Source organism: Paramisgurnus dabryanus, chromosome 8 (assembly GCF_030506205.2).
Source record: "Paramisgurnus dabryanus chromosome 8, PD_genome_1.1, whole genome shotgun sequence".
NCBI classification, from domain to species: domain Eukaryota; kingdom Metazoa; phylum Chordata; class Actinopteri; order Cypriniformes; family Cobitidae; genus Paramisgurnus; species Paramisgurnus dabryanus.
This window is the reverse complement of record NC_133344.1, coordinates 26280704-26305983: the sequence shown is the minus strand read 5'-3', so window position 1 is coordinate 26305983 and position 25280 is coordinate 26280704. Positions and strand designations below refer to the sequence as shown.

The window sequence follows — 25280 nt, the reverse complement described above, 5'->3', positions numbered from 1 at the left end:
ATAGGAAAAACGTTGATGTGTTTGGTCACTTCTAACTTTATCTCTGAGTGGTACCATTGAATGAATGGGGCTAAGCTAAATGCTATCGAAGTGTCGCAGCGCGCTCCAGCGCTTACGTGCACGCACACAGATGATAGAGGGATGTATCAACTCTTCTTAGTTAAGGTAATAACATAGTTTTATATTGAAAATGAGTAGACTATTCCTTTAACTCTTTCCCGTCATCATTTGCAGAGAAGCTTTTTTTTATTGACAAGTATTTCTGGCAATCTGTAATACCATTATTATCCACCAGGTGGCACTCCTCCGCAACTTTTAAAAGGGCAAACAGCTGTATGTCCGTGAACGTTTAAAGGTTCGCTGTGAATCTGATCCCCAACAAAAATGCAATTATCTCAGGTTTTTGCTCAAAAGGTTGTGTTTTTGAAGAAACCTACACATATTTGAGAGGTGATAAAAAGAAAACTAATGAACATTTTTTGTTTGTTTATTTGAAAGCAGAGGGTCTTTCATTTGATATATTGTATCTTTATATATTTAATGAAGAAGATTTTCTGGAAGGCATTTAACTTTTGTGAAAATCATGAAAAATGCTGGCACTGACTGGCAACTTTTTTAAGGAAAAATGACAAAAACGCTGATGGGGAAAGAGTTAAATAATTAAAGGGATAGTTCACCAAAAATAAAAATTCTGTCATCATTAACTCATCCGCAAGTTTTTCCAAACTTGTAGAAAATTTTGAAATATTAAGATCTGTTTGGCTATAAATATTTTTTTTATATCTTTATCTGTGTTCAGCAGAACACAACGACAATTCTACAAGTTTGGAAAAAGAATGGATATCCTCAGTTTAAGTATCATCATTCTATATTTCTATTATAATCATTATAAAATAACTATTGTTAAACTATGATCATCAGTATTATTATTATTATTATTTAAATTTGGAGTCAGACTTCCGGTCTCTGTTTGTTTAATGGTCTGAGTAGTCTCTAATCTGAACTCTGGAACAGATACCTGGTCTAAAATAACAAATGTTTTGGTTTCCTAAAGATGAGGCAAGACGGTGATCATAGATTACTGCTATTTGATGAGAGGTTTTTAACAGGGCATAAGTTCTACTGTACACGGACCACAGGCGTTGTGATTGGTCCACTAGAAACCCTCCCGTCTGGTAAAAAAAACTATGTCATAGGTATTTCCATTTGCGACAGTGAGAACAAAGATGGGCCAAGTTGACGAGTGATTTAACTCACTGCAACAAAAGTCACTGTTTTTTTACTTACTACTTACTTTATTCATACCATCACTGCTGGTCATCTCAAAACATACACAACAAGCTGCTGTTTCTTCTTCGTTTGTGGGTTAAACTGGCCAAGATGCTTCTTGATTGACGGTCGCGCTGCTACTGTGGTTACACATGTAGATACTGCCTACCAGCGTTCAGCATGTGTGTTTGCATGTCGATGCGGACGACGGCGCACAACTATAATGACCCCTTGGGTTAGAGGCTTTTAAGAAATTCTTTTTAAACTATTACTTTAACCTAATTTGAGAAGTAATGGTTAGGGTTTGAGTTAAGGGTAACCTGGGGTTTCTTTGATTAAAACGTTGATCCAAGACCAACAAAAATGTTTGATCCAGGATCCAGTTCTGGGCAAGTTACTGAAAATTAGTAATTACTTACAGTTACTAGTTACTTCTTTTAAAAGTAATTGAATTACTCTAAATGTTACTGTATATCAAAAGTAATTAGTTACTAGGGAAAGTAACTTTTAAGTTACTTTTATGTCTGCTTTTTAAATGTAAATATGAACAGTACTGAACAGTCAAACAATAAAATGATACACGTAAGACTCTCAAATATCACATACTGTAGGAGCCTATTTGGCTTTAGATTCAGCCTTTGAATATTTTGGTTTGAAATTATCTTAATATGTAAGCTTAGTTTATTTGTGTATATCATTTAGACCATTTAGACAAATATTCTGTATGTTTACATTGAAAATATACACTCACCGGCCGCTTTATAAGGTACACCTTACTAGTACCGGGTTGGACCCTCTTTTGCCTTCAGAACTGCCTTAAAGGGGCAATCAGTAGGATCTACCCCATCTAGTGGTGGAATTGTATTTTGCATTCAAAGGAACAGTGCTTACTAGCTCCTCCCCTTTTCAAATGCGTGTTGCAACTACGGTTATGTAATCACTGATCTCCTTGTCCGTTGCAGCTGGTTCACGTGTTCTGAATAAAAACGCGTTGTGGAAACGCGTTGGTAGGCAAGTGCTTTTTGTCCCTCTCTGCTATTATATTTTATCAATACGGCGGAACGATATGGAAGCCTCTTTGAACTTACCCGTTCAATGTAAGGAAAGAGAAGAAATTCTAAGATCAGATCACTGGCAGAGGTCATTTGACACCAACGAGGACATATTTATGAATAAAGACCTTGATCTTGATTAATAAAACACTTAAAATCCTACTTATTGCCCCTTTAATCCTTCATGGCACAGATTCAACAAGGTACTTCGTGGCACTGATTCAATAGATAATTTACAAACAGGAGATCGGATGGATTATGACTCGCGCACAATTTTTAAACAAAGGTATGTTGTCCCGTTTAGATTCATGTTCATTCTATACGCACTGTCAGCCATGATGAAGTTTATTGATTCATTGTGCCACCCACCACGATCCTGCGACGTTAGATCAAAAATGTCTTGTCTGTAAGTGTTATTTCTTTACAAAATAGAGTTACGCGAGTAACAAACTTATTTAAATTTCAGTAATTGTAAATTGCGTTAAATGATTTAAAAAAATACTTAGTTACATGCTCGTTACTGCTAAAAGTAGTGGAATTACTTTGTAACGCATAACTCCCATCACTGCCAGGATCAGATCTAGGTGAAATAACGACAACCCTATAACATACACCCTCAGATCCAATTTTTTCTTAAATGTTAAAAATGACAAAACATTTTAATAGTGCGGTATATGTACAGTACCTTGTTATTAAAACACTTTTCAGTGTTGAATTTTTCGCTCGCAGCAACTACATTGTCACTGGGCAGAACACAGTATGCAAGTATCTGCACTACTGGAGTCAGATCTGCTTTAACAGACAGTTTTAATGACACTGTGCCACTTGCTGCTCCATTAGAAGTCTTCACTTCAACCTTCTCGTATCCATGATGAACTATCACACCTCTGGACAAGACCTGAAACAAACACACAACACACTGTTAACAAACTGACCAGTGTGGACACTTAACCCTTAAATGGTCATTGGGGTCTATATGACCCCAAACGACATTTCATTGGTTAAAAAAAAAGTTCCCTACATCTCAGAGATATAAAACTTTGTGACTTTTCCTAAATAATCTATCTTTACATACACAAAAAAACTGGGCTTGATTGAAATGTTTTTATTAATCTATCCCTTGGGGTCAATATGACCCCAATTGAAAGTGAATGGGAAATGCAAAAAAAAAAAATATTTTTCTTTTTCCATTTGTCAAAAAATAAATATCAATAAATCCAGCATAAATCAGAAAATTTTGACACAGAAATGAAGGCCTGGTACTTGTGCACAAATCAATGCAAAAAACACATGCTCACACAAACACACACACACACAAACACATACACGCAGTCAAATTTTCTGTGGCATTTTTAAAAACAGACATTTTAAAATACATCAAAAACTATAAAAAAAATATCATTTGAAATAAAATTTATTTTAATGTCCTTTCTAATGCTTATATAAACATAAATTCCCAAAATGTATCACTAAAGGAATGATTTGAGCAGTTGTCCATATCTAGTAAAATGAATTGGTCTCTATGGGCATCTGCTGGTCAAAATGATTTAATTCCTAAACAGTAATTCTTTTATGTTTTTTCTAAGAACCCATGGCTTCAACACCTATTCAACACCTAACAATAATATCAATATCTAAAAACAATTTAGATCAAATTTACATCATAATTTATGTGAATTTTCACATTTCAAATTTTATATTTTTCAGGCAAGCCAATGGTGTAGTTGAGGAATTTAGTGGTAAACGGGTACAAAAGTACTTAAAATCTCTCAAAACACAGCTTTATTGTATAGATGAGAAGTAAACAAAAACAATGATATATTATTTGTATTATTGAAAATGTATATTTCTCTTAACATTATGCTTTCAATATAGACCCCAAGGGCCAGAAGTGTAAACAGAAAACAAGGAGCGTTTGAGGGTTAATACTGTCAAAAAGATTTCTATGAAACTCTACACTGATAATGAACATGTAGTATTGATACTCACCATATAGACGATGTCAGTGTTGAAGTTATTAATAGTTTCTCCAATGAAATGATAATGAATGGTTACTGGAAGCTCAGCATCACACTTTAAGGGATCTTTAATTTCCTGTATACTTAATTCACTTAATGTTGGGGTGTGTGGAGTGCTGGGCTGGAACAGACGAACTGTCACTCCCTCCTTAGAGAAGAAAGGTGTCCTGTGGCTTTGATAACGCAAATCTGGATGTATATTTGCCTGGATAATAATAAATACCAGATAATAATAAATAAAGAAATTAGTTTTTAAAGAACATCAGATTAAACTGGATTAGCACAACTATATCATACCGTTAGACTTAAATCGCCTTCAGGCAGACTAGATGTATTAAGTGAGAATGCTGCCAGTCCATTGTCATCTGTTGTGAGATTAAAGAGCAGATTTGGGGACCAGCGCTCCCCCTCAAAGAGATACACAACTTTGTTTGGAATTGGTGTTCCTTTAAAATCTATAACCTTGATCTGGTGAAAAGAAATCAACAATGGTGCAAATAAATCAACAATATTTGCACATATTAATGGTGTTGAACAAAGACAAACAGTTTTTTGACTTACTTGTCCTTCTATAACTGATCCATGTTCAAATGTTTTGGGGCCTAAAACTGTGACTTTGCCAATTTCATAAGTGATAGATATACTTTTAGATTCTTCCATGGTAATTTCTGTACAGCAACAAATGTATGATTACTACACATGCCTTAGTCAAATAATACAAAAAACTTAAAATAAAACAGAAATCCAGGCTAAAGTATAATATTGGGAGCATCAAAGTTTGATTTCACATTAATTTTAATCTTTGACATGGCCTTAGTCAATATCAACAATATTGCAGTATGGTTATACTGTATGTTTACAGAATGTTTTTTACATTATGAAGAATGTAAATGACTGGTTTGCAGGGGCACAGATATCAGTAATAATAACTTTTCACAGTTTTTTCAATAAAATGTTAAAAGCCCTATTTAGTCATTCTTAGTTGCATACTTTATCAATCAGATGTTCAGATCTGTACAGCTCACCTGTTCCTTCCTCTATTACTTTCACCGCAACATCAAGAGATTCTTTCAGTTGATGCTTTAATGTCATGTTTAGAAATTGCAATGTGTTGACGGTATGTGTGGCACAGCCTGTCTCTTTCATCTAATGGTAATAAATAAATACACACATATTGATTAAAGATTGCACATTTTATTGGATGATTGTGTCACTATTTGTGCTGCATTACAAACCTCAGTAGTTTCATTCAAACACAGCGGATCCGTGCCTTTAAGGTTGACATCTCTGAAATGACGGCAGACATTTACCCAAGATTTACCAGGTACAGGCTGTCCATAAGTGTATCTGTGGAAAAGATACAAGAGCATCAAAAGCAACTGATGTACAGCCGAGTATGAATTAAATAAAATGAATAAATTTCCCTGTAAATGAACGTCTTTATCATGTTCTGCATAAAAACCACTCACTTTCCGCAAACCTCAATTGTCAGTTCCTCTTCACTGATGCTGACCTCCTTGGGTACATTTACGTTTATGTCAAACTTGGGCAAAACTAGAAGTCGAGGGCAGCAGTTATAGTCAAATACTGTATGGACAAATTCATTATGTTTAAAAAAAAATATTCAGGTCTGTTGTTTTGACTTACCATACTTTTTCACCTTAAAATAATGTGAAATCAGTCTTTCACCAATGTGGGCCTTCAGTGTGTACGTGCCCTGACGTGCTTCAGGGTTTAAATCATAAGAACGCTGCAAAATCCATCGTGTTGAGGAAATATTGGTCCATTGACCGATCCTGTTATTTTGACTGTCCTGTTGAATATCAAAAAAGACATGGTGCATATATTTAATTATATTCTGACTATACATCCTGAACATAATTTAATAAGGATATTTACTATATGTGAATAATCAAGTATCTGACATTCAGATTTTAATACGTCTCGTGGATGACTACATGGGACATTTGAGTTCTTACCTCAAGCACCACTGTACTGTACTGTAAACAAAAAAGCAAGTAATTAAGCAATCTTTCATATGTACAATGCTACACAATGATTTAAAATCAACTATTTGTTTTCTATATTAAACACTCCAGACCTGTTGATCAAGGGGTACAAAGTTTGTATCCGTGGTAACAATTCTGAAGTTCACTGTGAAAACAGAAATGCATAAAACTGATATTTTAGCTCTTATATAAGAAAAGGTTTACAGTCAGCAGGGCATTGTCCCTTAATAGCTCCTGTTTTTACTCAAAGAGCGTAATTTTGCAAAAAAAGCCGCTTATTGGTGCAACTTTCCTAAAGAAACTTTTGCCCAACTAAGAAAACAACAGGCCTAGCAACAATAAAAATAAATAGTACAGTACATATTATTATTAATGACTAAAGCTTTATATGAAGAGTTCAGATGCAAAATGCTGCTAATGCTAACTCTGTCAACAATGAGATAATGGGCCCTATTGGTGCAATGCAGTGCATGATATGACACAAGTGTTTTTGCTAGTTTCAGCCTGACGCAATAACCCCTTTACCCCTTTGACTGCCTATATTGACTGTGTCATTGAACGACAACAACCAGTTCTAAAGTCAATGGCGCAATATTGTTTTTGCTATTTAAAGAGCGTGTTAGTAATATATGCCAATAAATGGGACAACAATCCTGTACACTTTGCTCATTACACACACATGGATGCGCAGCAGCACATACATTTTTTTTAAATATGAAAAATTGAAGGACTAAATGTAAAAAAATAATTATTGTGTTTGTTTGAACTAAATGTGGGCCGATTACAGGATGGTAAATAGTAAATGGACTGCATTTATATAGCGCTTTTAACAGACCTATGGCCCTCTAAAGCAGTGGTTCTCAAATGGGGGTACGCGTACCCCTAGGGGTACTTTGGGGTACTGCAGGTACGTGAGAGAGAGTGGAAACTGAAATTTAGGAATACATCAATAAAATCAGTAAATCATGATGATAGTATTTTTATATGACATTAGGACTACACAAAGATGCATTTAAAAAATCATACATTTAAAGCACATTGTACAAAATGCATGTGCGAGTTCAACCTGTTGATCTTTTCTGGCGCATGCGCTAAGGTTTCAGTTCAGCAGCTTCAGCAACGAAGATTCACGGAGTCTGCCCCTGTTATCATTTCATACTTAAAGTTTACTTTCTTTTGTGGTGTTGCTGTGCGTGTATATATATATTCAAGTAAGTGACATCTGTCAGTGATGTAAATATGTTTGAGTTTTATTTGGTTAAATGTACTTCATTAAGCAGCTGTAATCCACACAAAATCGATAATACAAAGGTTTATTTTCAATTTAATATGAATGTGAATCTATTTAAATATATCTTTATGCCATATTTGTTCAAATGTATGTTTAATTGCATGTTTGCAAATCTGATTATGGAGCATCGTGGTGCTTCGACTAAACGCCTTGTCCGTTTGGTGAGACGCGCGCGAGATCCGCGGAGGTTTGCGTTGCGGACCAAAGCTCGTGGATAAACAAAGCTTGAGCACACTTATTTGTAACCTGACACCGCTAACCATTGCAGTAGCAGAGGCCAGCAGACTTATCTTTAACACTGCCATATTCAACTTGTAGCTTGCAGTTTATAGCCTACTTTGCTATATTGTTAATGCTGCTATAAGTTTAAACATTTTGTTAATTAATTTCAGTACTAAGATCATTAACAGTATTGAGACCTGAATCCAGAATCAGGAGGAGGGTCTGCGCGAAATAATTTTAGTTAGGAGAGATGGCTTCTTAAAAGAGGATGCTAAAAAGAATAAACAAACCAGAGCCTCAAAAATACCACCAGTTTCGTGATGAATACTAATAAGCAATAAACCTGCTCTGGGGCATCAGATATAATAACTGTCTCACTCTCATTTCGCTGTATCTCAAAATCAAATGTTGTTGACTGGTTAAGGGGTACTCGGCTTGAAAAAATCATAAAAAGGGGTACTTCAGCCAAAAAAGTTTGAGAACCACTGCTCTAAAGCGCTTTACAATCAGCCTCACATTCAACCATTCAGTCATACATTCATACACCGACGGTGGTGTCAGCCATGCAAGGCGCCAGCCAGCTCGTCGGGAGCAGCTGGGGTCAGGTGTCTTGCTCAAGGACACCTCGACACTTGCATGTTACATATTACGTGTTATTTTGTGCCACCATACTCACTTGTGTAACTACTCATGTAACAGTCTTTTAATAGGGAAAACATGGAAGTGTTTGGTGGCTTCTAAATTCATCCCTGTTTGGATCCTAAGGAATGAATGGGGCTAGGCTAAATGCTAACACATTCACGAAGCGCTGTGCAAAGATGAAGTGCACACATTAAAAAAAAGATAAGTAGGTATTCATTTGTCTAAGTTAACGTAAGAACATAGTAAAATATAAAAAATGATGGAGTTTTCCTTTAAAATAGGGCCCAATGATTGTAACCAAATACTCCCACCACATACTATGTTCATTTAATTTTTTTTGCATCAGTCTGCTAAATCCCGCCCACAGGCCATTCAGAAATACCATTTTTTTGTTAAAAAACAAACCCATTTTGCACTATAAACACTATTCCCCTGCTTTAACACATGAGTCAGATTTGGTGAACTGTTACAATGCAAAACTCTCCACACAAATCCCTACATTACTTAGCATTTACACCATGTGGTCATATGGAAAGTACTAGTATTCAATACTGTTCACTTAAAGAGGCCCTTCCACATAAAACCGTTTTTACTTGTATTTTTTGATATGTGATATTGAGGTCCATATGTGTTTGTGTTGTGTCGTGAATGTGAAAATTAACTTCCACCTCCTCTGTCAGCTCTAGCCACTGAAAAGAAATAAGCGGAGAAATCAGGTCAGTTAGAAAAGCTTATCAGTGTGACGTGGAATTGATCGAGGTCATTACTATTCATGAGCTCTTCAACTTGAGACCGCGCCCACATAATACGTAGTTCAGTGAGTTTTCATAACAAGTTACAGCAAGGATGGCTAAACATCAACCGTACCGTATTCGGGCCATTGTTTTTCGTCGAGAGACATCGTTCCTATTAAACGAGGGAATCATAACAGTTGCTACATGTTTGGATGTTCAGAAGAACGCTGGATTTGAAGAGACACTGTGATTAAAAAGCAATGCTCCTCCTGTATGCTACTGTAATAAAGAAACGCATCAAATTTCCTACACTGTAAACCCGAATGCTCAAAGTAATTAATTGTATTTAGTTCTGTTAACTTAAATAATTACAATTAGTTCAAATTAATTAACCTTGTTGAGTATGTAGAACTTATAGCTATTTATGAGTTTGTAAAAATTAAACTTTTTAAGTTAGATGAATACATGTTGTTTTTTAATTTGCACTAACTGTCTCTTTAATGTACTCCAACTTAAAATCCCTCAGTTTAAAGATTTTGCGTCTGACGTCATCCGTGTTCACGTAAGCTGCTTGCGTTGAGTTCTTCTCCTCAAGATGACGGATTGGTCGCTTCATCCGGTGCTGTAAGTATCACCTTTAAACTCAATGTATCAATTCTAAAGGCCATTATGTTATTATGTTTACTTTTCATGTACGTAATTGTGTTTAACAGTTAGATGTGATGTTGATATAATATTGTTAGATGCATTGTCACATTGTTGCTGTCTTTTGTGAGTAATGTCATATTTGGCTAGGGAATTTAGTGCCTGCAGTACTGGAAGATTCCAGTAGGGGGTGTGGACAGGTGACTAGGGTCAAGCACGCGTTCCTTTAGTATCATAGAACAATACACTGTTCGAGGGAAACTCAGCGTGTTTGTTTGTCTCTAATACCTGTTCCCTTATTGCAGGTAAAACCCCTAGAAAACCTATTATTTATTGTTTTAATGCTTCAGTGACTGTTGTGGGAATTATTATGAGTTTGTTTTAAGCACTTAATTTGTTAAAAAGTAGCTAAACTGTGTTTAATGAAAAGTATGTCACGCATGGCGCACGTGAACCCCCCCCATGTGACGATAACTTGAGCGTAATGGTTGTGGTCTAAATGATTATTTCTAATGATGTGTATATTAAGTAGGGGTGTCCTCGACTAAGGATTTACATATTCGAATCAGAATTTTCGAATCTTCCGATAGTCGAATCATCTATGTTTGTGTGCATGGGTTGGGAGGGGGCCAGACCAGGTACAAATTGGTAACTTTTATTTTCTTTCACAAGCAGCACACATAAACAACTGTCTGATAAAGTGACCAAAACTGTCTTTCAAGTAATAAACGAAGACAAAACTGACGATGCATTTATATATATATATTTTTTTAAGGTAAAATGTAAGGCAACATTTGTTTTATTATTCCTCTTAACATTTTAAAGCCACGATCTACAGAACATCACACAAAAATACATTTTGATAACTAAACCTAAAAAAATAACAAAGGTGATCCTGCCTTGGAAACTCCGGCTACAATTAAGTGTTTTTATTTAATTTGGAGATAGCGCGTCAAAGCAGTCAAACCCGACAAATGAGAAATGACAAATAATTTGTGATTGTGACTGTAAATGATAAAAACTTATCTTTATATACAATTCATTAAACTTTAATTTATAACAAGAAAAACACTAAAATTAATGATTTTATAGACACTACGCGTTATTATTTAGCACAGAAATACCTGCTTGCTTGCTTGCTTTGACTTTGATCATCTCTGTATTCACTTTAGATACAGAAAGACCGGATGATATTATTTATTTCAGGAATCTCTTTGCTATCATTTGAAAGTGAACACCGACTGACCATAATATTAAATCACAAGAAAGACATTCGTGTCAGGCAGAAATAGGTTCGGTGCAGATACTAGTTTCCGTTTCATCACCGAAATAAAAAAACGGCTTACCTGTTTTGTAGTTTAACTTTAAGATAGACAATATAGCCACTCTGTTTTAAATACATTTTAAAAACTTATACTCGTCGAAAAACATCCGTTTTTTCATGTTTAGTTTGATGAACTCCTAAATATGAGACGCAGAGCACCTTACCCGTTCGGCTAAATTACATGCGCAAGCATGGCCAGCACGCAATAGCGCAACATCGATACAACGAAAAGCTATCCAAAATTTACATACTTAAATTAGATCGGAATTTACGTTTATAATAAATATTTTTTTTTATAAAATAAGGTCAGAAGTAACAAAGTGCAGAACAAATATGCAAATGCCTCAAGTGCACGGAAACAAAACACAAGCCAAATAGTTAAATCAGATAACCCAAAGTGTTTTATAAATAAAATAAAATAAAGAAATTATTAAAAGAACGAAAGTCATAGTTTAATTTGCCAGCTTTGTCTTTTAAATGTCGAAACAAAGAGGCAAGGCTTTAATAACATAGAAACCTCTTATGGACGTGTAGCCCGGTCACAGGGGTTGTTGGATTTATTAACGCATTTTAAAAATATTTATTGAAAGCTGCTACTTCATATATTATTTGCAGCATTATCATAATATGCAGTATATTAATATATTGTGAGAAAGCTGTTATATGTGAAATCAGATAATGTGTGCACCCATACGGCCAAAATTGAATGATCCTCATTTCATAACACATCTGCGACGATTCGACTATGAGATTGGTAGTCGAATCAGGCTTCTCCTATCGATGCATCGAATCTTCGACTATTCGGGGTCACCCCTAATATTAAGGTTATGGCAATGCAAGTTTTATATGTATTGATCAGGATTTTTAGTTTGTGTTTATACTATTAGTCGATGTGTTAAGTGACTGGTCTAAAAGTAATAAACAGTGGTTAATGTGAATCGTTGTGCACATGGCTGTTTAAGTGATTAACTGAATATCACGCAATGAGATGTAAATGAGACACATATGTATACTATTAATATGCATTTTATTGCATTTGTCAATGTATGTGTTTTAATGAGAGAGAATGGTTGCAATGCGTTTGCTACCTGTTTATTTTTAGATCCTGCTTGCTATTACTGTTTGAATCATAATGTTTAACCATGTAAATGTTTCTTTTCAGATTTCAAATAAGATGATAGACTGGGAGTGCAGGGTGTAAAAAGATGAATCGTTCAAGACTCCACCTCCTCAGACACCACAGACTAGAACATAGACACTGCTCAAAAATAAGTCCACTTCCATGTATGTATCCTGATTGCCCCGGCATGTTTCACACATTCGGTGAACTCAAAAGTCACCTGTGTAGAAGCCATGTAACGGATAATTCCTAAGTGATGTACTAAATTCTGGGAGCATCATTTTCATGTTCTTAATCTTTTTTGTTTCTGATTTTTTAGCTTGAACATTCTGAAGTGCATATTGAGAGAGAGCCACTGGAGCAATATATGGTTGTGCGTTACAGCTCTAAGGCCCAAATGCAGTGAATTTCTCTGTTGTTCTTGAGGACGAATTGGTCACCACCCACAACCAACTTCCAGATGCCTTTCTTGTCCTGTTTGGATTCCTGTATGCTTTTCAGGTACATATTCCTAAAGGACTTGCAAAAAAATTGGTATTTGTGCAAAAAACTTTTGCTTGGCATGGAAGATGGGGAAACTGTCTCCTAGCCTGCAAACCTTAAAGCGTAACTAAACCCCTGGTCAGAGCCTGACTCCACCCACTGCAATATTTGAAAAATGCAAGAAAAGTGGGCAGATCCCAACGGAGATAGAGGGGACGAACTAAGTGTGTGGTGAGATCGTAACAAGGGCGTGGTGAGCTTGAACCTGCTTACGTCACGAGTCATTTTTTGGACCCAACATCCAATAGGAAAATTCAACTGCAGTAGCCACCGTTCAACCTGAAGAGGGCAGCACTCAGACGTTTTACACCATATATTGTAGTATTGAAACACTTTATATCCAAATGTCAAAAAACTTACTAAAATCAATGAACAGCACTAATAAAGCCTCATTCTTACAGATCATTAACTAAAAAAAGTTGGTTTAGGGTTTAGTTACTCTTTAAAGAACAAGTTGATGTGAAGCATAACTTGTACTACCTCAGCACACACAAAAGACAAAAAGAGTTACTTAAATGTTATCTAACTGATGTTACTTTGATTTTTTTACTTGTATCTACTTAGTTCTTATTGACAAGTTATTGTATTAACAAAGCGGTTCAGTTTAAGAAATTGTCATGTTTAATGGAACTGTGTGGTGTTAATATATGAAGTTGGCTGTTTAACATTCCTTGCTCATTTCTCATTTTATAAAATGCTGTTAAACAGTTTGAGCCTGTTAAAAGGTATGTTGTGTTGCTAAGAGAATTTAATTTTTGACTGGAAAATATGAAATGCTGTTAAACAGTTTTGTTACCTTGTTACCTTGAACCCATTAAAAGGGTAACTTTACTTACCCTTGGGTTGCTAAACAGACTTTAATTTTTGACTGCAGATTGTATCACATTTGTAAATTTAAGAGAGATGTTTAATGCAACTGTCTCATGCTAGTTTAAATGTATGAAATTTGCTGTGGAGCAATCCTTTTGTGAAATAAATTGCCAAAATTTTATTACACATGTCATGTGTTTCTGTGAAATTGCTGAACCATTTTGATAAAGATTTTAGAAGTTGATTTAACTTGATATAGAAAATAAATAATTTGCTTTACAAGAACTCAAATAGAAAAGTATAGTAAATGACACATATGATTTGCAAGCACTCAAAATACACAAGTTTAGATAATGAAATATTTGAGGCGCAAGAACTCAAAATACACAACAGGCATGAAAATCCCTCACCTTTCGGCGAAATTCGCCGTTTTGAAGCCAAAAAAGGTGACCCACGTGAATCATGTAGATTCGATGAGAAAACATTTCTGGTGGGGAGGGGGGGGGTGCGCGCGTTGTTTGTAGACGCGCCCTTCGCTGTCATCCAACATGTATCCCACACATTATATTTGTTTGAGTTCATGCTGCGTTGCAAAACCCGACAGGCAGGCAGGTGACATCAAAGTATCACGAGAGTGAATCGAGAAGCCATAAGGAAGTCTGCTTTCCAACGGCTCTCGCGCTACTGTGATGTCATTCGCATTTCTGTGTTCTTCGTCATACAAGCTTGTTGAAGATGCGTAGAGCGACTGCCTTCGGCACGTTAAGTCAACACAAAACGCTGTAAAACTATCATTGTGGAATTGTAAGGCATCAACCAATTAAAACAACATATCTACACAGACTGACACTGCAAAGTGACCTAAAATATTTTGTTGGAAGGGATTGGAACGAATTATGGACGTACTCCTCGCTTGTAAGTCATTGGTCTCCGGCTGTAAGTACTTAAATGTAAATATGGTGAAACTGCAAAATATTGCATGAAATGCTGTAATAAGAACATACTATTATTAATACTGCTAATAAGAAAGTTTACAGTAACATTTAAGCGATTTTAGACTATTTGAGCGACTAAAGATGCTAAAGTGAACTGTTTTCAGTGCGCATAAGCGCACAAACTCAAAAGCCCACGCCCAACGCTCGCTTCAAAAATCACGCAAAGCAAACGCATATTTTTTGGGCTTGACAGGAGATAAACGCACAAACTATATTGTAATACCACAGTCTCTGAAAGTATTCTCATAAAAACAGTCGTTTATTATAAGTGAGCAGTTGATCATGTGTCAGTGATCGCTTCTCCATTGTTAAAGGGACAGTTCGTCTTATAAGATATGCATATGTTTGAGTCATTATGTTAATCAAACTACAAAAGACAAAAGGAAAATCACTTTTATAGCTTTAAAAAGATCAATTATATTTAATTTATAGAATAAAAACAGTGTTATGTTAATTTGATACTGTTTTTTCAACCTAATCAATACTGTTAGATCTTACTTTATTTGTAACTTTGTTCTTTTCTATTTTATATGCTTGTAATGTCTTGATCTGTTCTTATTTTATTTTCCCACATTATTCAACCCATGACTCAAAAACCACAATTTAATTGATTTAACCAGTACTATATTGTAAAATTAATTCATTTTAAATTAGATGTAGGCCTTCAGGTCCACCCTATTGCAAGGCCAACTTAAAATTGTATGGCCTTGCGACTGATGGTCAGATTATGGCAAAATAAAACTATTGCAGATTTAAAATAGTAAGGGAATGCTACTTGTTACAGCTTTCCACATGTATCAACCCATTTAATTAAACATGGTTTCTGTCACTAGTTAAATGTTTACATTTTAAATTTGAAAGAATTAAATAATTGAAATAATGGTCATAATGTATTTTTTGCGTATGTTATGGTGTGCATTTTGTTTCTGCGCACATGGAGGGATGTTGCGTTCCTTCCTTCTTTTTTGTCCTTTGCCAATCACATGCCTGAAGAATAAATAAGTTAAGTTACAGCATGTTCCCTAATGAGGCCATAATATTTATTCTGGGGGGGTCCTCCCACCTCGCGGCCCCATCAGAGGCCACATCGCCCCTCGAGTGCCCTTCTCACCTTTTTCACCCCTGACCCGTTTTCATGCCTGACACAAGTTTAGTAAATTAAATGTTTGAGTTGCAAGAACTCAAAATATAACTGTGTAGTAATTAAGATGTTTGTGTGAACTTACTTAGTACTTTTAGTTAGGTCCAATTAACATAAATGAGAACCAGAAACTCAAAACTTAAAAGTTCTGCATAATTAAAATCAGGATCATCAAAACTCAAAAGATTTGAGGCAACTGATTACCTCAATTTTTTTAAGTAATCCCAACTTATTCGGGTTTACAGTGTAGATAGACATATATTTATTTTTTGTGTGATGTCTGAGGGAAAGTTTGGTTTGGTTTGTGTAGAGTGTAGTGCTTCATTTTGACCTGAAAATAGGATGTTTGGAGAATTGGGTGAGGGGTTATGGATTTGTGTTTATACTGTTTTGTGAATATGAGGAATAGTTTCTAGAAATGTGTTTAAAGGGAAACCAGGCAAGTCTGCGTATTATTTCTCTACGAGCTCCCCATAGTGTCTGGAAGTAAATGCTTTCAAACACACTGTCGTAAAAACGAACTGTTGTCCCTCCCCCACTCGAAACACAGTTTATCAGCTTATTTCCAATCCAGTTATGTCTTAGGTAAGTAATATTTCCTTTCAAACTGATTTTTTATTTTTATTGTGTTGTCATAATAGTATTTTTACCGTGAACGACTGATATGAACGAGGCAAACTACTGCTTTCGTGTTTTGTTTTTATTGGGAGAGTGGGCATGTGAATAATATAATTATAAATAAATAAATATACTGTATATATATATAACTGTTGCTTTTCTGTAATAATAACAATAATAATAATCCTCTATGACGTATGCGGTCGACAAATATGACTTCCGGAAGACGCACCCGAAATCCTGGCCAGGACGCATCCGGGAAGAATGGCACGCTCACCCTAATATATATATATTATGTCTGAAGCTCTTTTTCGTTTCTTGGAATCTCCCATCAAGGGTTTTCGATGCTTCTTCCCCGGCTCTGCCATTTGCAACAATCGCTATCGGTGTTTCGCTCGCCTGCCTCTGTGTTGTTTGCCGTAAAGTGATCCTGCTTCTCACGATATCTGAGACTTTGCGAGACTGAAGGACACCTGGTCGAATACAGCGAACTTGCAAGTGGGGTATTCTTCCTACAGATTGTAGGGGCGGGCGAGAGAGTCTTCATTCGTCCGGTAATGAGTCATTTAACCATATACCGACTTACCAATATGATTTATTAACATAAAAATGCTGCCTTGTGTCCCTTTAAGCAACCGAGAAAAACTATAATAGGTTTGTACATGCATTAGCCTGCTTTATAATCCTTTCATCTGTATTCACCAAATATTTGAGGTCTTTAAATAAATTAATCAAACAAACAAACAGTGCATTATTCATGATTTACTGCCATGTGAAGCCAGTATTTTAGTACAGTTAACTTAACTTATAAGATAATATTTTTGACCACGACCCCAATACTGCACTGATCTTACAGTACAGAGAGCTTTGCATTATTTACTAAGGTTTAGTCTTTGAAACAATCAAAGCTTACCTGTTTGTCCTGGATTATAGATGGGTTTATCAGTCTGGATAAAGGTCAAAGGATTATAATGTTTAAACATAACTTTTCTCTCTTCAGTCATCTTGAAAGACTCCCCTGTAATTTCAGCCTTTATTTTCTGCACTGATTCTCCTTTAAGCATTGGAGCCTGATGAGAAATAATCACAAACACATCATTTACAATAATGAAATAAGATGATAGTGCACCAAACATACATTATGATCTTGTTTATTATCATGCAGATTGTTTTGATGTCAAACCTTGAAGTTGAAGCAGCGATGAAACTCTTCATCTGTTTTCTCCTGCAGTAATATTGTGATCTGGTCATCCTTCACTAGATGAACGGTCATTACAAGACTTTCATTGGGCTTCAGGAGACTTGCACACAGTTTAGCTTCAGATCCTGACTGGATCACTGCAGGAAATGTCACCGTGAAAGAGCTGTCGAGAGATACTGTCATTAAACTCAAATCGCCAAACTGTTACTGCCCAATGTGCAATTATATAATCATTAAGAACAGGCATTATTTTGTATTAATAATTTACCAAGCCTAATAATTATCTAGTAGTTTTTCCTTATATTCTGAAAAATAGCTTACAGGAGATACTGTGAAATTACGTACAAAACAGTGATAAACAATGTTCCTCTGTAGAGATCATTTAGTAACTTACGGCTTGCTTTGTCCATTCACAGAGATGAGCAGGAGAAAGAACAGCAGAAGTCCTTTCCAAAAACAACCAGCATTAAGAGCCATGATGATGACCGATTATTCAGATCATTCAGTGAGTCTGGACTGTCTCTTTTATAGGGACTCTCATGCTAAAGGAGGTCTGTCATGATCTGGTCTCTCTCTCTCTCTCTCTATCTCTCTACATAAACACCCACACATACATACACCGCACGTTCTCATTATCCATTTCCACAGCTGTTTCCATTCTCCCTCTCTCCACCTTTCCCTCATCTTCTCTCATTAACTTTGGCTTTATCATCTACTCCTGTCTTTGTCATTATTGTCAGATTGTTTGACTATGCAGACATGGTCACCCGTGTTTTGGCTAAATACCTCGATAATAACCCTGTCTTGTCCTTTCCGTGATTTAACGCTATTTTTAGCTGTTGGAATTACCCCCTGCATCCATTGTCATACACAGAGCCGTGACTCGAGTGCAACTGTGACTGTTACCTGTGTGGTGTCTCTGCCTGTGGCCGGCATCTTCCTGCTCACTCCGGGAACCCAGTGAACCCCGCTGCCCTTTTGTTTGGCACAGCCACAGAGGATATTTGTGTTCTCATTTCACCAGACATCTGGAGACTTTTCTGTTCATAGTCCTAAGTTGATGCCGTTTTGACTTTCCTGTGGCCAGCTAATTAAAGTACATTAACTGCTATCTCTGCTTTAGAGTCCTTTCTCTCCACATCACAAGGTCCTTCAAAAACATCTGTATTGACCATCTGATTAATCATTTAACTATGACGGTAAAGCAATTTTACATCTTGCACTAATATCTAGACATTTTTATATTTGAACTAAAAAAAATGTGTTTGAGAGGGCTGTTTGAAAAATTAAAGCAGTGAAACATTACGAAAGGGATCAGCTTAAGCAAAAACACACCGCAGTTTTATTTGTGCATACAATAAAAAAACGTGTAACTGTTTTATGAAAGTGAATAAAGCATGTTAAAATGTTATTTTTACTTCATTTTATTTGCAGTCAATCGATAGCATCGCTTAATTCAGTCAACAGCTTTCCAAACCATAATGGGGTAGTTAAAGAAATAATAAACTTTTTGTCTTCTAAAAACACTTTTACACATCTTCATAAATATAGACTCTGACTTTTGACCCTGTATTAAAGCAATAAGCCCCAAGAAGCAGTGGGTTACCAGTGCATTTTATAACAGCTAAGGGGCGTTGTTAGGCATTTTATTAAGTTAACAAATATAAACCGTAAACATATCATCATATCATCCACTAAACCCCAGGTGGTCTTCATGGCAGAATGGAAAGTTTGTAGATTTTACTCAAATACTGGTACACTTTCTGTGTCAGGTGGTACAACTATTTTAAACTAGAAATTGCTATTTTATCAAACGCATTTTAATTTACAAAATTATATTTATGAATTTGATATCACAGCTTATACCAGCATCAAAGTAGAAGTCTAAATGTAAATTCAAAGAATTGAATGCCTCTAAAAAAATAAAAACCATGTAAGCTAATAATTTAAATAATAATTGTAGTTTTAATAAATGCAAGATAAGGTTGTCTGTTTTAATTGAATCTGGTTTTTGAAAAGGATTTTTTGGAACCTGTGGGATGAGTAAATAACAAAAACAATTAGTCAATCACATAATCAAACAATAATGTAAACAAATCAAGAGAAAATACACAAATGCTTTCAATTCTCATCTCACATCTTTTAGATAAACTATAACATGATCATCTTTAGACACCACGCTCTTTTTCAAGTGATGCATTTGAATGAAGCTGTGAAGAAAATGACAATCCTTCAATGTATTAATTTATTAGTGTCATGTACAACATAATAGCAATAAATATTAGTTATTTTATTTTATTTTATAATAAAGTTATTTTCTAAAGTTATTGGACATGTAGTACACTGGGTTTTGCTCACAAACAGTGGAGTATATACTATTTTGGGGGCCCTAAGCAAAGTCCAAAGACCTAGGGCCCCATGCTCCAACACTGCCTATGGTTTTTCTTTGAATTACACAACAGTAAAATTGAGTATATACAATTAAGTGAGACATATATAGACCAGACATATTTTATTTTGAACTGCTTAACATAAAATTGGTAAAAGACAAAATGTAATGTTTTAAAAAAAATTAATAGTGCCAATTGTCTTATTCAAAATGATACAGAATCTTTCTGTGTAAAAAATAAAAGGTCTTGGTTTTACCTTAAGCCGGTGTTTCCCAAACCCAAAGTTTGCTTGCAAACCCTTTATAGGATGTATTTTTACAAAATGTAATTACTAAAGTACTGCAACTTCAGCATGTGTCATCTTACAAAAAAACTAAATGAGAAACAAAGAGGAAGCATTAGATTATGATTGAGACTCATCTAACAAACTGAACTAACAATCACCCACCAGAACACAACATTGTAAGTTGGTTATTGTCTGTGGGCTGGGTTTATATGGGAATCACATAACCCTCATGTTCATATTGCAGAAACAAACTTACTGTGAGATGCAACAAGCATATAGACTAGACAACATTAAAGATGAGATTTTGATGACATTAATCCGACAGAATATGATTTTTATATTTTCTGGTGTCTTTATAGCAGAATTATATAAGTTTCGGTAACACTTTATTTTACGACCCGCAAAGTACCGCATAATTAAACAGTATTTACAGCGTACCTATTTGTAACAACAGAGTACCTCTACAGTACGTACTTGTAGTTATAAGGGAACAATATTTTAAGTTTGGGGTAATAGGGGGGTAAGAATATATGGAAAATTATTCTCTAAGTATTTCATAACTACAGGGTACCTATTGTAATATTACGTGGTATGTATGACTTACGTCTATGGGTAATATGGTCTATGGGTAATATGTTTTTTTTTCATATTTGCTACTTACCTGATGAAGTGTTTTGTATAGCCTACAGTTGATGTCTACAAGCCACGTCGGCAAATAAAATATAACACACAATAAAAATAATAGCAACTTGTACCTCTTTGATCTGTATATGTATACGAGTTACCAGGTAACTCTTATATTTGCGGGCTGTAAATTGTGGGGCTTATTCCCCGATTGTTCTGTGTATGTACCAGGTAACTCTCATATTTGCGGGCTGTAAATTAAAGTGGGGCTTATTTCCCGATTGTTCTGTGTATTTACCAGGTAACTCTCATATTTGCGGGCTGTAAAATAAAGGGGTGCTTTGTTCACCTCTTGTTATAAATGTTATAGGGTAAATACCATAAACATACAGAATATTTTTATTTTTATTTTAAAACAACTTATTTCAAAACATCTTTAAAACATTATAATTAAGCCAACACTTAATGTTTATTATCACATAACTTTTATTTAAAATAAAAAGTCGTGACAATTTTTCATTGTTTTTGCGGCTTGGCTTCCTCTGTTGGTGTTCTTGTCCACTCGGATGATGAGTTGATGTCGTCTCACAAATTCTGTTCTGGATTACATATAAAAAACATAAATGAAAGCCTTCAGTAAATGTTTCTTCACTGTGCCTTGACAGAAACAGAGTTTTCTGAGCCAGTTACGTTAATAACTTTAGGCTAGCTTATGTGCTAGCTAACCTGCTACCGTTAGCTGGCAACTTTCTTGAAAAAACATTGTTTGAAATGCGTGAGTCCTGTATTAACAAAACCAGTCACCTTATCCAGCATGCGGATCCTGCTGACATCACTCGCAGCCGTACTCCACAGTGTAGAACGTTTTTAAAACCTCTTAAAGAAATTTCACCTCAGGATCGCGTTCCAGCAAACCTCCTGCAGACGGCCGCGCGCTCTACACCTGCGCAGTAGCCTACGCATGTAGTCGTCTTTTGCTTTAGCGCGAGCTGGATACCCATCTGCTGTTGTTTCATTCTGGTTTGCCATTGCATAAATTATATTTGGCTAAAATACTTGTGTTTACAGTAAATAAATTGCAAAGCACCACTTCAAATATGTCCGCAAATATAGGAGTTTCCTGGTAAATAGGGAATAAGTTGCTATTTTTATTGTACTTACCTTAAAAAAAAGATAACCACATTAAATCAGCTGGACGTTTGTTATTAAAAGCAAGTAATATAGGCTACTAAAATAAAAGTGATGTGCTGTTATATTTATTTGCCGATGTGGCTCGTAGACATTGACTGTATACAACATTCAGTAGTCAATATGAAAAATTCACAATAAAAAAAAATAAAACATAATTTCCCCATAGACTTGACTAAGTCATACATACCACGTAATATTAAAATAGGTACCCTGTTGTTATAAAATACTTAGAGTATAAATAATTTATAATTCTTCATATTCTTACCCCCTTATTACCCCAAACTTAAAATATTATTCCCTTATACCTACAAGTACGTACTGTAGAGGTACCCTGTTGTTACAAATAGGTACGCTGTAAATTCGGTATAATTACGCGGTACTTTGCGGGTCGTAAAATAAAGTGTTACCCAAGTTTCTACCTGTATTTCACGATGAGTGTGGAACAAAAGGTTATGCATGTGTCACTGCATTTGTGCTGAGCAGAGGTGTGCTTTTGAGTCTTTTTCACTCGTGAAGTAGCCTGTATATGCTTTTCCTGCACGCATACTCGCACATCTCTTGCTCATGCGTGCTTTATCACAATAAAATTGATTTTTTTCTATGTATCTGGGCCCAGAGGCGATTCTAGGGTCTATGGGGGCCCCAAGCAGAAAATTCCATGTGTGCAAGAAGTGTGCAATACTTCTAAACAATATCCTTTGCTTAAGCCACTATTCTACAGTGCAATAGTTACTGCGAAAGATACATATAATCCTCATCATACCTAACATTATTAACATGTTTGGATGCATAAATGGAATAACATGTTTGGAAATAAGGACAGCAGAGAAATATTTTCTACATTATACAATGATAGCAATGATTAATAACTTATTTTTACAAGAATATTTTTACAAGAATATTTTAAGAAACCAGTCATTTTATGACTGCTACTAAATAATCTCAGTCATAGTTACTGCTAACTGTTATGTAAGTTAGTTTCCTAGAGTTAAATATTAGTAAACTAAATATTAATTTCATATCTGAAAACACAGAACAGTATACATATGTTGATTTTCTCAGCAACAATGCAATTCTACAGACTTGACAAAAGGTTTTCCTGAGATTTGTTTGATAATGTTTGAGACCTGACAGGGTGAGGATGTAGTTTGACTTACCTCCCTTAATGAACTCATCATCTCTCATTTCTTCTTCCCTTTCCCTGCTTTGCACAAAACATTTCTGATGTATATCTATCTACAGAAGCCAATAATGATCGAGTCAAAATAAGATTAGCATTGTTATTTAGAAACTTCCTTTACTCCTCGCGTGGCGTCTTTTGAATGCGGTTGTGAATGAACGCAAAGACGCGCGCGGACATGAATACGTGCGTGCACGCGTCATTGCGTCTGCTTCGTCGCTTTTACAAGCGTAAATTGGGTAACTACATTATAGAACCGTTTTTGCCGCGATTGTCTTTGTAAAGGATTGCACTAGTTAACTGTTAAAATTTAAACTTGAGATTTACACCAGAAGATTTACACTTGGGCACGTGCCTGACTGGAGCTGGACCGGGCACATTAAACCACATGTGGGTACAGAGGGCTGCTCACTTTAGCGCCTTTTATATGCGGTTAAATTGTTTTTAATCACTTGAGTGTTAGCATTTGCAAGCCTTTGAAACACGTGCAAATGATAAACTTTTCCTATTTAAATTTGCGTATTAATCTGGCAATCACATGCGAGCCAAACCGTGGGTTGTGATCCATACGGATCAACTGCGACATCACGACTGAACGATACAACGTCACCCATTCGCTACGTTCATTTTCGAAACTGGCAAGTTATCCACCTGGGTTGGATTTTGACTGGGCTAAGCCAATGTCAATCAACATTCCATCCAATCAGAGTTTTGATATGCAGTCATGTTGTTCATCTACCGGGTGTAGCTGGCCATCCGAGAAACAAACTCGGGGGCCCTCTCGGGGGCTCCAAGCAGTTGCCTGCCTTGCCTGTTGACAAGGTGCACCTCTGTCTGGGCCGCAAGTTGTGATGTCAAACACAAGTTGTGTTAAATCTGACTTTTGCCATGTTTAAGTACTATAATTGGGTCCCAGTGCTTCTATAAACCTAGAAAATGTGAAGAAAAAAAACAATCCAGTAACTTGTGATGTCAGTAGGGGATAATACCGCCTCTTAATCTATACTATCCAACCACGACACTGACATTTAGTGCAGAGATCAGCTCATTTGCATTTAAAAGGACAAACCCAAAAACGGCACATTTTTGCTCAGACCTACAAAGTGGCAATTTTAACATGCTAGAATAAATTATATGTGTGGTATTTTGAGCTAAAACTTTACATACATACTCTGGGGACACCAAAGATTTTTTTTAAAGTTTTCTTAAAACAGTCTTGTAAAATCCAGAGAGAACTATTTTATCAAATAAATTGCACTTTGGTGGGAAACAACATCTAAAAAGTTCTCACCAAGTTCATATCTACCTCAAAGAAAACCACCCTCTGTGAGGTCACAGAAGAGACACACCACAGAGTCACATCTGTTTCTCTGCCTGCAATTCCTCACGACCTCTCTCCCTCCTCACATGCTGGTTTAGAGATGTTCAAACTCACAAAAGTACTCTCTTCAACTCTTCAATCAAAGTATACACGTGTGTAACCATACATATTTGGTATTATTCTAATGGTCTCATTGCGTCTGATAAAAGGTTCCCATTCCTTTATGTGTGTGAAAATCCACCATTAACATATAGAAATTGGGTTAGAAACTGTAGGGAGCTGGAGATAAACTCCCAGGTCTCTCTCACAAATTTCCTCCTGAATGTAAATGAAATGTATGTCACAAATATCAAAAAGGCACAGCAAACTTACAACCCCCAGAGTGGGACACCAAAATGTAATAATAAACAAATAAAAACCATTTGGTAAAACTGGGTATTTGTTAGGAACGACAAACACAAGGATCCCAGCGCAGAGGTGTTTATTCAAGATGTGTAGGAGATGACACTCAGTGTATATGTATAAGAGATGACACAAATGTGAAAGTCAATATGTATAACAGGAGACACTCAGTGAAAGTCAATATGTATATAAGACTCTGTGTTCGTGGAGATGTATGCGAGGAGGGGACAACACAGGCGAGACAGGCTCAAC

The 25280-nt window shown here is 35.8% G+C and overlaps 1 protein-coding gene and 1 long non-coding RNA gene across 5 annotated transcripts in view; one reads left to right on the top strand and one right to left on the bottom strand.

Annotated features, from left to right (window-relative positions):
• LOC135771153 (alpha-2-macroglobulin-like) overlaps window positions 1-25280 on the bottom strand; it is a 163034-nt gene that overhangs the window by 103656 nt on the left and 34098 nt on the right. For 2 of the 4 annotated variants that reach the window (XM_065281250.1, XM_065281255.1), the window contains exons 1-13: window positions 18029-18168; window positions 17617-17797; window positions 17347-17503; window positions 6441-6493; window positions 6319-6339; window positions 5987-6152; window positions 5809-5893; window positions 5575-5686; window positions 5365-5485; window positions 4901-5007; window positions 4637-4807; window positions 4311-4544; window positions 3007-3219 (exon numbers count right to left, since the gene is read on the bottom strand). The exons of the other annotated variants lie outside the window; for them this stretch is intronic. In XM_065281250.1, the coding sequence (XP_065137322.1) occupies window positions 3007-3219; window positions 4311-4544; window positions 4637-4807; window positions 4901-5007; window positions 5365-5485; window positions 5575-5686; window positions 5809-5893; window positions 5987-6152; window positions 6319-6339; window positions 6441-6493; window positions 17347-17503; window positions 17617-17797; window positions 18029-18111 (1704 nt within the window). In that variant the 5' untranslated portion in view covers window positions 18112-18168. Of the gene's footprint in view, window positions 1-3006; window positions 3220-4310; window positions 4545-4636; window positions 4808-4900; window positions 5008-5364; window positions 5486-5574; window positions 5687-5808; window positions 5894-5986; window positions 6153-6318; window positions 6340-6440; window positions 6494-17346; window positions 17504-17616; window positions 17798-18028; window positions 18169-25280 lie in introns of those variants that run through there. 4 annotated transcript variants of the gene reach the window in all.
• On the top strand, window positions 9154-13860 carry LOC135771163 (uncharacterized). Its single transcript, XR_010542851.2, has 3 exons — window positions 9154-10187; window positions 12369-12490; window positions 12646-13860. It is a non-coding gene; the product is annotated as an uncharacterized lncRNA (long non-coding RNA).